At 34.8% G+C, this 12,756-nt stretch overlaps 1 protein-coding gene across 4 annotated transcripts; it reads right to left on the bottom strand.

Annotated features, from left to right (window-relative positions):
• Positions 1 to 2,824: 2,824 nt before the first annotated feature.
• On the bottom strand, positions 2,825 to 12,737 carry LOC117240820 (carcinine transporter-like). Of its 4 annotated transcripts, none has more exons than XM_033506852.1 (10): positions 12,535 to 12,590; positions 7,662 to 7,922; positions 7,165 to 7,360; positions 6,577 to 6,835; positions 5,468 to 5,660; positions 5,256 to 5,361; positions 4,420 to 4,523; positions 4,140 to 4,354; positions 3,569 to 3,744; positions 2,825 to 3,110 (listed from the first exon to the last, which is right to left on the bottom strand). In XM_033506852.1, exons 1-10 carry the CDS (start codon positions 12,588 to 12,590, stop codon positions 2,892 to 2,894), a joined length of 1,785 nt encoding a protein of 594 aa, XP_033362743.1. In that variant the 3' UTR covers positions 2,825 to 2,891. The 4 variants fall into 4 exon arrangements, with proteins under 4 accessions (XP_033362743.1, XP_033362745.1, XP_033362744.1 ...); XM_033506854.1 differs by lacking the exon at positions 12,535 to 12,590 and adding an exon at positions 10,675 to 11,731; XM_033506853.1 differs by lacking the exon at positions 12,535 to 12,590 and adding an exon at positions 8,121 to 8,611.
• Between the last annotated feature and the right edge of the window lie 19 nt (positions 12,738 to 12,756).

Below are 12,756 nucleotides of genomic sequence, written 5' to 3'. Positions count from 1 at the left end.
AACAAAGGATTGCCACGAGACTCGAAACACAAAAAGAGAGCTGTCTTCGCGCATTGTCAAGCTTTCAACTTGTCTCCTTTATTACGAATCGCCTTTGTATCAATATAGGTGATTCATAAATCGCCGACACTTGAAATGAGAGTTTCGATCGACTTTTAAACCGAAGTGTATTTTGCGTTCGCTCGATCAACGTGGCTTTTTTTCATCATCCATTTATGCATCAACACGTTGAATGCTTTGAAAACTCTGAGATCTCTGTTATTTAATTTAAATATATACATACATATATATATATTATTCTAATGAAACATCAAAATTGAAATTCTTTTATGATATTTTCTTTTTTATGATCTTTCAGTATTAATACGAGAAATATCTCTATTTGATATATTTAGATATAATAAGAATATTACTTCTAATAAGTATCCTTGAATCCGTAATTACTGATCATTCATAAAATGGAATGCATTAAAACAATTAATTGCTAAGCGTTCATTAGCTACCATCATACCCAATTGAGATTATAAAATGAAAGTTGTAGGATCTTTTTAAGCAGGAATTTTTTTTAATACAAAGGATATTAACATAATGTTCGACATTCTTCCGAAATTGTTCTGTTTAAATCCAATGGAAAAAGCAGTAAATAATTTATAGAATTATATACAAATTTTAGAAGAAAAATTGATAGATAATGAGTTAATTTTGAAAATGCTCAGTGTTATGACCCGGGGTGTGTGACCTGGGCCAGGCAGAGAGTCGCCCGGCGTAACACTCAGGTTTAAATGTTACTTGAAACAGATCGAAACTCCGTCACGTGTTCAATTAGAAATAGTAAAATTCTGATTCGTGAAGAGACGCGAATATTTCCAATCTCGTTCCTTTCGATCCTCCGACCTGTTCGTCTTAAGCGCGCAATCTCCGTTATACCACCTTTAAACAATGATTCTAGCAACTAGAATCATTCGCGTACTTATGAGACTAGCCCCTGCTTTCAGTTACCGATTAAAAAGACATACTATTGTTCGTTGCAAATATCAGCTATCGTTCCTCAAAACCTGAGATTCTTTGAAATATTCCTACGCTAGAGATTCAACTGTACATAATTGTTCAAGGCTACAAGTTAGTTCGATCCTCGTGATGCAATGGATAATAATTCGATCGTCTGGAAAATAATTCTGGACGAAAGAATTCTCATTTAACCCTTGACGGTCGATGATTTTGTAAATCATGTACGATATCGTAATCAGGAATGAATTCTTTTATATTTTTAATCTTGAAATTACACAGGGCCAATACATATTAAGCTGAATCGCAAATAAATATTAAGGGAGTCTTAAGGAGTTATAATATCGACATTTCTTATCAATACGATAGTGATATAATAATGTGATATAGTACAGAGTGTTTCGTAACTGATGATTCTTCGTATTTTCGAGAAAATAAATTTTGAATATGTTTCGTGAATGTCGTGTGAACACGAGTTGACAAAGCTTCAGAATTTCATTCTCTCGAACGTCGTACGAAAATCTCTCGTTCTATATTTTCAACAGATCCTTTCACATAGTATTATTCTGTACCACTGGTTATTAACCACATTAACTAACCACTGGTTATCACAGTATCAATTACCAGACACCCTGTATAATACAGAATATTACTTCAAATATCCGTATAATGAAGCATTTCATTTTCTATAATTAATTATAATTAAGTTCGGCTGTTAAGGGTTAATACATTGTAACATAAGTGATCGTTATCGTAGAACTCCTAATTATAGGATGGAGTTAGATTAGACGTATAATGATGGACGAGGATCATCGAGCATTAATGTATTTAATTATAGAGATATTTAGCAGTTTATTTTTGTTCGGGGGATTCGTCGATGTGTGTGCAAATAAAAAGTAGAATTGTTTCTTATATTAAGGTTTATGGAAGTTTTATTCGGTGAATCAATCTTATGGACGTGAGTGTATACGCGAATATATACGTGAGTGATGATTATGAATACTATGAATAGGTTTCTTCAGATTGATTGCGTTGTTATTGGCACAACGACGAACACTGATCGTCATACGATGGCACGATTTGCTTACAATATTCTTTCCTTTCTTTTTTTCTTCTTCCTAAACCATAGAAACAGTCAATTAGAGTTATTTTTTTTTAAATGTACGTACAACTCGTTTTAGATAGATAAAAGTCCAGCAGTTGGTGCTGAAGAAATTATAACAATAATTTAAAAAGTCTTCAAGCTTGGATTTTATTAATATTGTACGTTATTTAAAATCGTACAAAAAAATATAACGAATAGATAAATAATCGTTAAAAATACGTGGATAATCGTTCAAAAGATATAAAACTGTTTCTTTTCACAAAGAAAAATTATCTAAACGTACTATTTTTTTAAATAAGATTTTGTCCAATATATTCCAGTAAAAAATGTTAAAAACATTAAAGGAATCAAAAATTTAAATCTCCCTAATTTATTATTTACGTAATTAATAAATTACGTAATTATTAATTTACGTAACATTTTCGATATTATTCTACGTAATATCTTTGAATATCAAATTAGCACCAACCGCTGAACGATTCGAACGTGCGTAACGCAAGTGAAAATTAGCATTAAAATTATAAAAGCTCTTAAAAGATAATAATAAAAATTATAGAGGAACACGATTTCTAAGCTCGCTCTTTTTAGAATTAAGGCTTACAAATTCTTAAACGTAAACGATAAAAATAAAAATTAATGTAGGAGAATAGAAAAATAATATGTTCCGATTTTTTCTCGTACAAAAATCGTCAGACTGATCCGCTTGTAATATTGTTACTTCTAAAAAAACACGAATCCTCCTTCGTGTTTTTTAATTGAATTATTATTAAAAATCAGATAATTATCGTTCACAGGAGTGATAGTGTTGATGTCCATTGAAGTGTGTCTTATGGTAGCAAGGCAACGACCAGAAATGTTGGTCCCTTCCGAATTCTTCGCCTTGCTTGATAGTCTGAGGAAGATTCTGGCCGACAGTTTCCGGCAAGAACAAAACCAGTGCAGCGCCAAAAAAGGACACCGTGCTGATAATGAGCATTGGAAATCCCTCCCAAATTGCAGCCTAATGAACAAATATTAATTTATATGAGCAAAGGTTAAATACCATGAAAATCTGGTCAAAGTATTTCTCATTTAAAAAGTTTCATTAGAAAGTTTCAACCAATATAGTTTCATATCTTAAGTTATTCCATCATTTTTTATTTTAAATTTCAATTTTTTGATTAAAGATCAGTTAAAGAAAAGCGTTGGTTGCAACTTCCAAAACGGGCTTTCTAGAAAGTGAGAAATATTTTGATCAGATTTTTATAATATTTAACTTCTTCAGGAAACAACTTGTTTTAAGGTAAGAAAAAAACTATTTTACATTATCATGAGAAAATTTACATGAGAGCTTTTTCATAATTTCTAATAGCGCTTATTGTATCTTTTGGAATAAATTAAAGAGAAGTTGAACGTGGATGTGCTTAGCGGTGTTTCAAAAATGTTGTAACAACAATAGTAGTATAAATATTTATTTACCGAGTCAGTGATATATGGCGCCAAAGAGTGTGCAACTATTCCGAAAATATGAATGAAAGATACGCCCTGCGATCTGACTGGCGTGGGCAGAAGTTCTGCTGCATACTGAAGACCAACATTGGCTGCCATGTTCAGACAGAATCGCGACAATATTGACATTACTAATTTCGCGAGCACTGGGGAATAAATAAAAAAATACAAAATTAATCCTGGATACACAATACGTGATTGTAAGTTTAATTAAAAATATAGTCCGATCGAAGCTTAATCAAAATGAAATTAAAATTTCAAACAAACTTTAAACTTCTATAAATCTCCAAATTCTAGAAAACCAACATATAGAAAATTATTGCTTCTAAAATGTGCACACCTCTTTCAATTTCGCCACTAAATTAATTCCTAATAATTCCTAAATTCTAGTTCCATCAAAATAATTATTTTTCAAGATTAGTACCTTCGAAGTTGCTAAAATTCTTTTACATTCATCATCAACTTAATTTCAGATTTTTCTCAATAATACGTCATTATAATCGTTTTAATTTTACTTTAATAAACAGATCGATATATTTACTGGAATGCAGCATAAGTTCAGCGATACTGAGTACACAGGTCATTGCCATCGTGAGAAATCCGCAGAGTCTACGACCCCATCGGTCGAGCAACAGGGCGAGTAATAACCCAGCTGGAAGTTCTGTGGCACAGGCGATCGAGAACGACACGAACACCGAGCTCTGGATAAGTTTTAATGAATACACGTGATCGTCGAACGAGATCAGGGTAAAACACCTACAAGATTGTATCGGTTATTTATGAAGGTTTTATCGCAACATGAACTCGTATCTTATACTTGCCAGAATGCAACTAGAAGAATAGTGTTTCTCGCCAACCGTGGCGTTTTGAACAGATCGAGCAGCGTCGCTGATTCTTGAATTTTGTCCGGTGCCTCCATGTTACTCTGCAAGAATTTATTTCGAGAATAATTAACGAAAGATATAATACGAGTCGTGCCTTTAGCCCTTACACAGTTCAAAATTCATAACACACTGAAAAGAAATTTTATTTTCATTGTATTCGTCATTAATAGATAGCACGAACAGTGGCACTTTGCATTCTGTTTTATGGCATTAGTCGGCATGGCTTTTGATATCGAGATTTATTAATATAATGGGTGGTTGGTTGATTAAATACTTTTCTGATCCGAAATACAGTCGGGAACAAAACTAAGTGGATTAGTGGAGAAAATGTAAAAATTCATTTCAATCATTTGCTGAACTATCTGCATATTATTAGAAGGAAATATAATAAATAAAACTCAAGTATATGAGGCTGATACTAATTTGATTATACTTTCTTCACATCTATTTCCATTAACTATAGCAGCTTATTTTTATCCCCGATTGTACTTGTAAATTGTAAATATTTTATAATTTCTATATAAATTCCCAGATTTACTTCAAATTTTGTACGAGATCGATATAATACCACAATGGAATCGCGACAGTCAAGTTTCATTTCATATTTCATTTTTCATCGCGTTTCATTTTTAAAACCTGTCTATGCATGTTAAAATACATTCGCGAGTCTGTGTGTTTTCGACGCGAATCAAATATATCTGTCAGCACAGATTCAAGTACTGTACCGTATGATTTCGCGTAAGCTTTCTAGAATTCTATTTGATCGAACTTACAACTAATATATCGTAAATACGCGAGTCTGGATTTCTACGATTGATCCTAGCTATTCTCCGTAGTTTCTCAACAACCTTGTCCATCATCCCGTTGGAAACGTACCAGCTTGAACAGAGCAAATACGAGTGATATGGATCGATAAGTAAATTTGCATAAATCTCAAAGCGCAAGTTGAGAATTCGAATAATCGAACGATTAGGAGTTTACTTACCGGGCGTTCTCGGGAAGAATCCACGGTGTGATAGCGACAGATAACAGCGGTATGGCAGTAACGTAAGTAAAATATCTCCAGTTCGCGATATAATAGGCTATCCATGGTAAAATTGTACTGGCCACTGCGAAGTATACGCCAAAGGCGATATTCACGACCAACGTTCGTTTCGAAACAGCCATATATTCGAGAACTGTGGGATAATTGATCGTCGATGACTCTCGGAATAACTGATTATTATATCAAGATACTTAACGACGATTATTCTTTATGTTGCAGTAATAGAACATGGAAGATTTATCGAGTGAAATCAACTTAATTGTAGGATAATTGTAAGATTATAAATATAATTCCGATTTTAAATTAATCCGTTTACTCTGAAAACGTGAATTTTCCGAGTTTGAGCTGGTCCGTATAACAAAAAGCGCTACATAATACGCGTGTTTTGCTTCTAACGTATTTAAACGAATTACGTGTTGAAAATTTTGTGATAATTTTCATTTCGAACGAATATACAGAGTGGTTGGTAACTGATGGTACAAGCGGAAAGGGGGTGATTCTACGCGAAAAAAGAAGTCGAAAATATAGAATAAACGTTTTTCGTTCGAGGCTTTGTTTTCGAGAAAATCGACTTTGAATTTTCGCTCGATACGCGTGCACTTTATCGCGTCTCGTTATAACGGATCTCACTGTAGATCGTTGTCTCGATGGAAGAATTAAAAAAAAAATTTGTATTCTATATTTTCGACTTCTTTCCGCTTGTACCACCAATTACCAACCACCTTGTATAACTCGATTTAAGAATATCAAGATATAACTATCCTCGACGACATGAAAATCGATGAAACGATCTTTAACAATAACAAAATCAATATATTCATCTCTGGTGGTGGCAAAAGCTCTTGAATCAAGAACTCGAACCGTATAGTTCAATCGAGTACAGCAACGTCAAAATTATCTTCGAGGAACAATTCATCAAAAATTTCTCACGCAACATCATCTTTCACGTAATAGAAACATTGACTTCATACTAACGTTATCTCTCGCGTGACTGAAACATTGGCTTATCGGTCGAACCTCTCGCACTTTCTACTTCGTAGAAGGCTTACCGATAATCAGAGGAATGTTGATACAGTTATCGAACGCCAGTCCAGTGAGAAACCTACAGACGGCGAATGACCAAAAACTATTTGCGCTGGCAGTGAAAATGGAGGCAAAAAGGGCGATACCATTGCAGAACATTAAAGCTGGGATACGACCCTTGTGATCGGCGATCCAACCGACTAGGAAACCACCGATGATGGATCCGCAGAAGAAGATGGCCTGCGCCGTTGATACGAGGTATTCTCGGTCGCATACCCAATCTAGCTAATCACCAAGGTTAAGAGTTAGTCAGCGAAAAACCAGATTCATATTTTTCAGAATATAATTTTAATCCTGCTGCGGTCTTCGAATTTTTATATCTCGATTCTGCTCGCAGTTCGATGAATGAAAGAGTTCTTTATGCTCTGAAAAAAACGTTCGCGTAAAATCGGAACGAGGAATTATCCGTACTAACAATTATCGTCTTATACTTTCTTTAAACTTAAGAAATTTACTATAACAAGGTTAGATTAGATCGGAAATGACCCAAAGAACGCAGCAGAAGTGTAAGAATTTCGAAGCATGCGATTCAGACAACGATGTGAATACTTCACCTCAGTTCCTGTACTAGGATATGGAATCTGCGTAAAATTATACTCCCATTGAGTACATTTTATCGTTTTGTTTGTTTGGAAGCCCGATGAGCTCAGGCTCTTATCGCTCTTCAACAGCTCTGTGAAGTTTACGTCCTTCCGTTGACATTGTTCGTAATAAGGATAAACGTTTGTCACTGGAATCGCTATCTTAATCCTAAACATCCCATACGATAGATGATTGATCATTTTAATTATTAAAATAAGAACCAAAGTCCAGACAGAGTAATCCAAAAATATCTTGTATCTTATCGTGAAATTTTTCTACAATATTTTCTAATAATTTTCGAAATGTTCGAAAATTCGAGAAATTCCAGAAATCGCGATATCTCGCATATTTTTCACAATATTTTAAAGTCACTTTCTACGAACAATCAAAAATATCGTTCAAAGTTTAAAGGAGCTTTCGTTGCTACGTATATCTCCTTTTCTTTCTTTCCTTCATTATACATACTTACCTCTCTTCTTCGGTGAAATTCGAGTTTACTAATTCGTCTATCCTGCACCAGTGTTCCGTGGGAATAATCGTAATGAAAAATTGCGAGAAATACAGAAACGCGTACGTCGCGCCATAAGGTAGTAACGACAATAACAACAGCCATTGATATCTACCGTAGTCACCGACATACGGCAGAACATCATCGAAACTTTCCAATCTTGGTCTCAATCGAGTCGCTTCAGTGGGCAATATAGAGTTACTCTTCTCGTCCTTCATTTCGCTGAAACAGAATCCATCCTTGATTTCCAGGCGTAGCAGTATAAAAGTCGTATAACAAAGTTTTCAGTCTTCTAGTCTTTGAAATAAATGTCATTCGGCAGTTCCTTTGATGTTTCACATTCTGTAATTCCAATTACAATGCTCCTTTCCTCTCCCACAAACTTTTTTATTTTCTGACAGAACGCAGGAACAATCTTACCCGTTATTCACGTTTTCCCCTTCCATAGTTCGAGCAGCAAAGTCTCAATTATGATTTTAGATTTTGAAAGGCAACGGAGATGAAAGAGGAGACCCGATATGCTGATCGAAAGACGTTCGGAAATGAACTGAAAGAACGAGCGAAGTCCGGCAACTGTTCGCTTTGTTTTCGATTCGGTTAAACGTTAAATTAAGTGTAAGTGTTTGCTCGAGTGCCGGCCAATTACTGTGCCGGGAGTCAAGTGAATCGTGACACGCGACTCGTTCAAATTGAATTGCATACGAACCACGCTCGCGAGATCATCTTTAAAAAGGGCTGATTCGGTATACGCGGCGATGTCAACGTGATATCTACATGTCTGAGGAAAGTTTCGACGAAAGAAATAGCCTCGAGTGCTGGTTAATGGTGTTCGAGTTATCGTTTGGATATCGATATTATAGATTTGCAAATGAGATAGAAGAACCGAAGGAAAGTTTGTCGACTCTGTCATATTTAATTAAATGCAGGAGAAAAATTGAATGGAATAATTTTCTGATTAATATTGTTTGTTTATTACTCGTAATCCTCTTACCCGGCGACTTAAGGGTGACTTCCGGTTACAGTGCTTAACTAAACTAAGTTTTCGATCAATATATCGAACTCTATTGGAAAATAACCGAGAAAATTTTAAGCCATCGAAGGCTAAGAATAAATGAAATAATTGAAGGTTTTTCAAACCTGTTTTAACACTAATATCAGGGATATAAGAAGATGGTACTTCTGATGTATCAACGCAATTATTTGATTATTTACCATTCGTTAAAACAGACGGTCTTAGGGACTGAGTTGGTTAATTAGATATTGAAAAATTAAGAGAACGATTTCCAAGTTAAAAGTAAAATAATATATCGATCTTTCGCAAAATTTTTATATCAAATTGTTCATTTTCGTATCAGATAGAGCAAAAGGTTAAACTGATATGTTTACTTGAAAATGGATTCAGGGAAATTAATCATTTGCCAATTAAATTTAAGCGAATACGTGAAACAATATTATCATATGGAATAAACACGGAAACGAAATAGCTGACAGAAGAACCATCGATTTCGAGACATCGATTAGAATGACTAATGTCATTGTCAGGAGCGAGAAAGTGGTCGAGTGCTCGAAATAACTGACCTGTTTGGAAAATACGACAACGAGAAACGTTCGTGTCTACGAGCCATCGTGTCTACATAATAAATACTTGCGTGTGTACGTCTACACAAATGGCGGCATTTTTAAAATCAGAAATAGAGTATATTACCCTTGATCGTCCAAACGAAACAATTGCTTATAATTACAAGACATTTGATACAGTACTTTGAGAAATCAATATGCTACAATTTGTTGGAAACATTTAGCTTGCACATAAATCACATATGAGCCAAACTCATGCGACTGATAACGTTACATTGCACTGAAACTGAGGACTCGATCGATTCTCAAAATTCCAAATACAATCTTTTAAATTAATTTTCACTCGTTATCAAGAATCCAATCAAAATTTCTTTTTCCTAATTTATTAGTAACATTCTTAGGTAGAACTAATAATTATCGCTTCTCTTTCATAAACGATTATCAAAGCGAAAAATTAAATTCAGTCTATAGAAGAAAATGAATACAGAAGTTGAAACCCTTACCTGTCACCAAATGATTCTTCTATGTCTAATTAACGATAGTCTCACGACGTCAAAGTGAAACTCCAAACTGATCGTTTCTCGTTGCTCTTTGTTCAAAATATCGATCACGATTAATCAGGCACTACCAACCACATCCACTAATATCACTGTCAGATCGATTAACAGCAAGTTATGAAATTAGTAATTAAGGGCACCCTCGATCAAACCATTTTTCTCTCTCAACGTCACACTAAATCATGTCAAATGTATCTTTCCGTTCCAAATGTCGTCGACTAACTTCCAACGAACAAAATGTCTCAATACACTAAGTTCGATACCTTCGTGTTCTTTGTGGAGATAACCGAAGAATTTTTCCGTTATTGTAGCATTTTCGTTGCTGCTTCTTAATTTAAAAGTAAAGAAATAAAATTAGTTTGAAAAAGCAATTAAAGTAATTCACGTGGGTTTCTTTGAAGACGGCGGAAAATCGATGATAAAACGAAATAGAAATAGAAATAAAATAAAATAAAATCTGCGATTAAACGAATAATTAATACATGTTATTTTGAAAAGGAAATTGGCGATAAAATAGGCGAAAAACAGTTTCTATTAAAAAGGTTATACGAATAATCAACGCAGTTTGCTTCGAAGCAAAATTAGAATTGGCAATCGAGCGAATGATTGACGATTTATTTGGAAAAGTTAGCGGAATCAATGACTAAACAAGCGAGATTTCGTTAAACACACGATTTCCTTCGTAAAGAAAGAAAAAGTAGATTTGTTGATTACACGAATAATCGCTGCAGTTTATCTCAAAGAAGAAATAGCGCGGATGGTCAAACAGGCGAGAAACAAGGTTTCTCCGGGAAAAGAAAATAAAATAGCTGATCGAGTAAATAGTAAATACAATTTACCTTGAGAAAGAAGCAGACTCGAGCGATCAACACTGTTTCCCTCGAAGAAACGCTAAAATTAATGGTCAAACAATCAAAGTAAGTAATTTTTCTCGAGGATAAAGTAGGATCAGTAGTTAAATCAACAAGATTGGTACAGCTTCCCTTCAAGAGACACTATGATCAATATTTATACAGGCAGTCACGGAATCTCCCTTTCGACTGATCCAATCATTGAGTGAAACGATTGTATTCGATGAAATTTTCCTCGAAGATGAAGCAGAGTCGCAGATCCTTACGTAAACGACCGATCAAGTTTCCACGGCAATAAACCTAAATTCCCTGGCTAATTGAAAATATAAAGGAGACACGACCACATTTCCATTTAAAGAAATGCAATTGTTAGTTAAACAACGATAGGATTTTCTTATTCGAAAAGAGAGGAGAAAAATGTCCGATGTTCACGAAGTCTTGTACAAATATGAAGGGGAAACCGGCTCGCGTATCGCTGATATAGAAGCTTGCTTAGCGAAGACGAACACGATACTCGGTGACACGTGTTTGCCAATAAAAAAGGAGAGAATCGAAGAGAAACGGAACCAAAGGAAGAAACGTTGATTGACAGTGGAACCGGCGAAACTAGAAATAGTTTGGAAAACACGATTTTCCGATCGCGAACATCGAGGACCACGTGCTCGCGTTGCCATTGATCGAACTCCATTTAGGTTTGCGGCAAATCGTCGCAACAGCGACGTTGGTAGAACAGAGACACAGAGTTCTTCTGTCTCACAAAAAGCAAGGTGCATACATATGTATTTCCTTGTTTCTCCAAAGCATAGTGGCGCCACGCCGGAAACCGGTTGTCCGAAGCCAGCCATACTTTTCAATGGTGTTGAAATGAATTGTATTGTCGTCTTGTCGCGTACTAAAATTGCGATATATGGACGGTGTTAAAAATTGACGTTGAAACACAACTGATTTTTGCAATTTAAATAACGGATGTATTGAAACGAATTCAGTGGATTTTTCAGGTAAATTTGTCGTTTGTTTTACCGGGTTTGATCTTGGATCGACTTTAGTATATTTTTCATATTTAATTGAAATGGGGAATTGCGTTATGTTATTTGTTGATACTCTGTAGGTTAGAAATGTTAGCATCGTTATTTTAGAATTAATATTTACAAAAGGCATAAATGTAATTGAATTCTAAAGAGGATTAATTAAGAATGCTCAAGCTTTTTGTGAGATTCGTTTTTTCTTGCAAGCTACCTCTATAAATTAGACCTCTCCTGAAGGGACACGCAGTTTCGTCAACCGGTTTCTTCTAACAAGATTCGTAGAATTAGCTTTTTGCGAAGGGACTGATTTATGAATATTGTTTCTTCTGAAAAGACTGCTTTGTTACCATAAAAAATCAAGGACAGGTTTTCGTAGTTTATATTCACCGAAATATTCACACACACAATAATTTCGAACAGTACGATTAACAAATTACTAGATATGTCTGTACAAATTTCACCTTACGCTCGAAGATACAAGCAAAGCGAAAATTAGATTTCCAAAATCAAATATCAAGAACAGTAAATAACTATATGCAGAATATTCTTCTAGCGAAAGACAGACAGTCTCTACTCACTATGTACATACGAAGAGAAAGATACACACTACATTCCAAACACATGTCCAAACACAGGAATGACCTCGTAACTTACATAACACCACAACTGAAGAAATTACACGATATAACATTGAATGTGACGGATGTAATATGGCACATCAATTATCGAACAAAAAGTTTCATAAAATTCAAATTAAAAGAAATATGGGATCGCGAAACACACAACGGGTGTGCATAAGTTATGTACGTAACTTCCAACCTACACACATGCAATAGGTTTAACCGTTACTGGCGTTGATAATAACAGAAGCACAGTCATGGATCCGTTACCATGTCTAGCGTTGTTTCAACGAGTTTCATTCCCACTTGATTTAGTGTCGCTCCTAACCGCTGGTTCACGCAACAGAGAAGGATAAAATGAACCACGACAGATATACAATTACATACTTACGTACTATATGGTTCAAAATCTATAAATAATATTG

This window comes from Bombus vosnesenskii, unplaced genomic scaffold, assembly GCF_011952255.1.
Source record: "Bombus vosnesenskii isolate JDL3184/JDL3185 unplaced genomic scaffold, Bvos_JDL3184-5_v1.1 scf7180000014961, whole genome shotgun sequence".
Classification (NCBI taxonomy): Eukaryota; Metazoa; Arthropoda; class Insecta; order Hymenoptera; family Apidae; genus Bombus; species Bombus vosnesenskii.
This window is presented reverse-complemented; position numbering and strand designations above follow the sequence as displayed.

Bases quoted from the DNA above. Each gene is read 5' to 3' on its own strand.
- LOC117240820 (XM_033506852.1), bottom strand. From the start codon at position 12,590: ATGACTGTGCTTCTGTTATTATCAACGCCAGTAACGGTTAAACCTATT. The intron at 7,361-7,661 runs GTAAGTATGTAT...TGGGATGTTTAG, and splicing joins AATTTCACCGAAGAAGAGAG to GATTAAGATAGCGATTCCAG. The intron at 3,745-4,139 runs GTAAATATATCG...TTTATTCCCCAG, and splicing joins TGAACTTATGCTGCATTCCA to TGCTCGCGAAATTAGTAATG.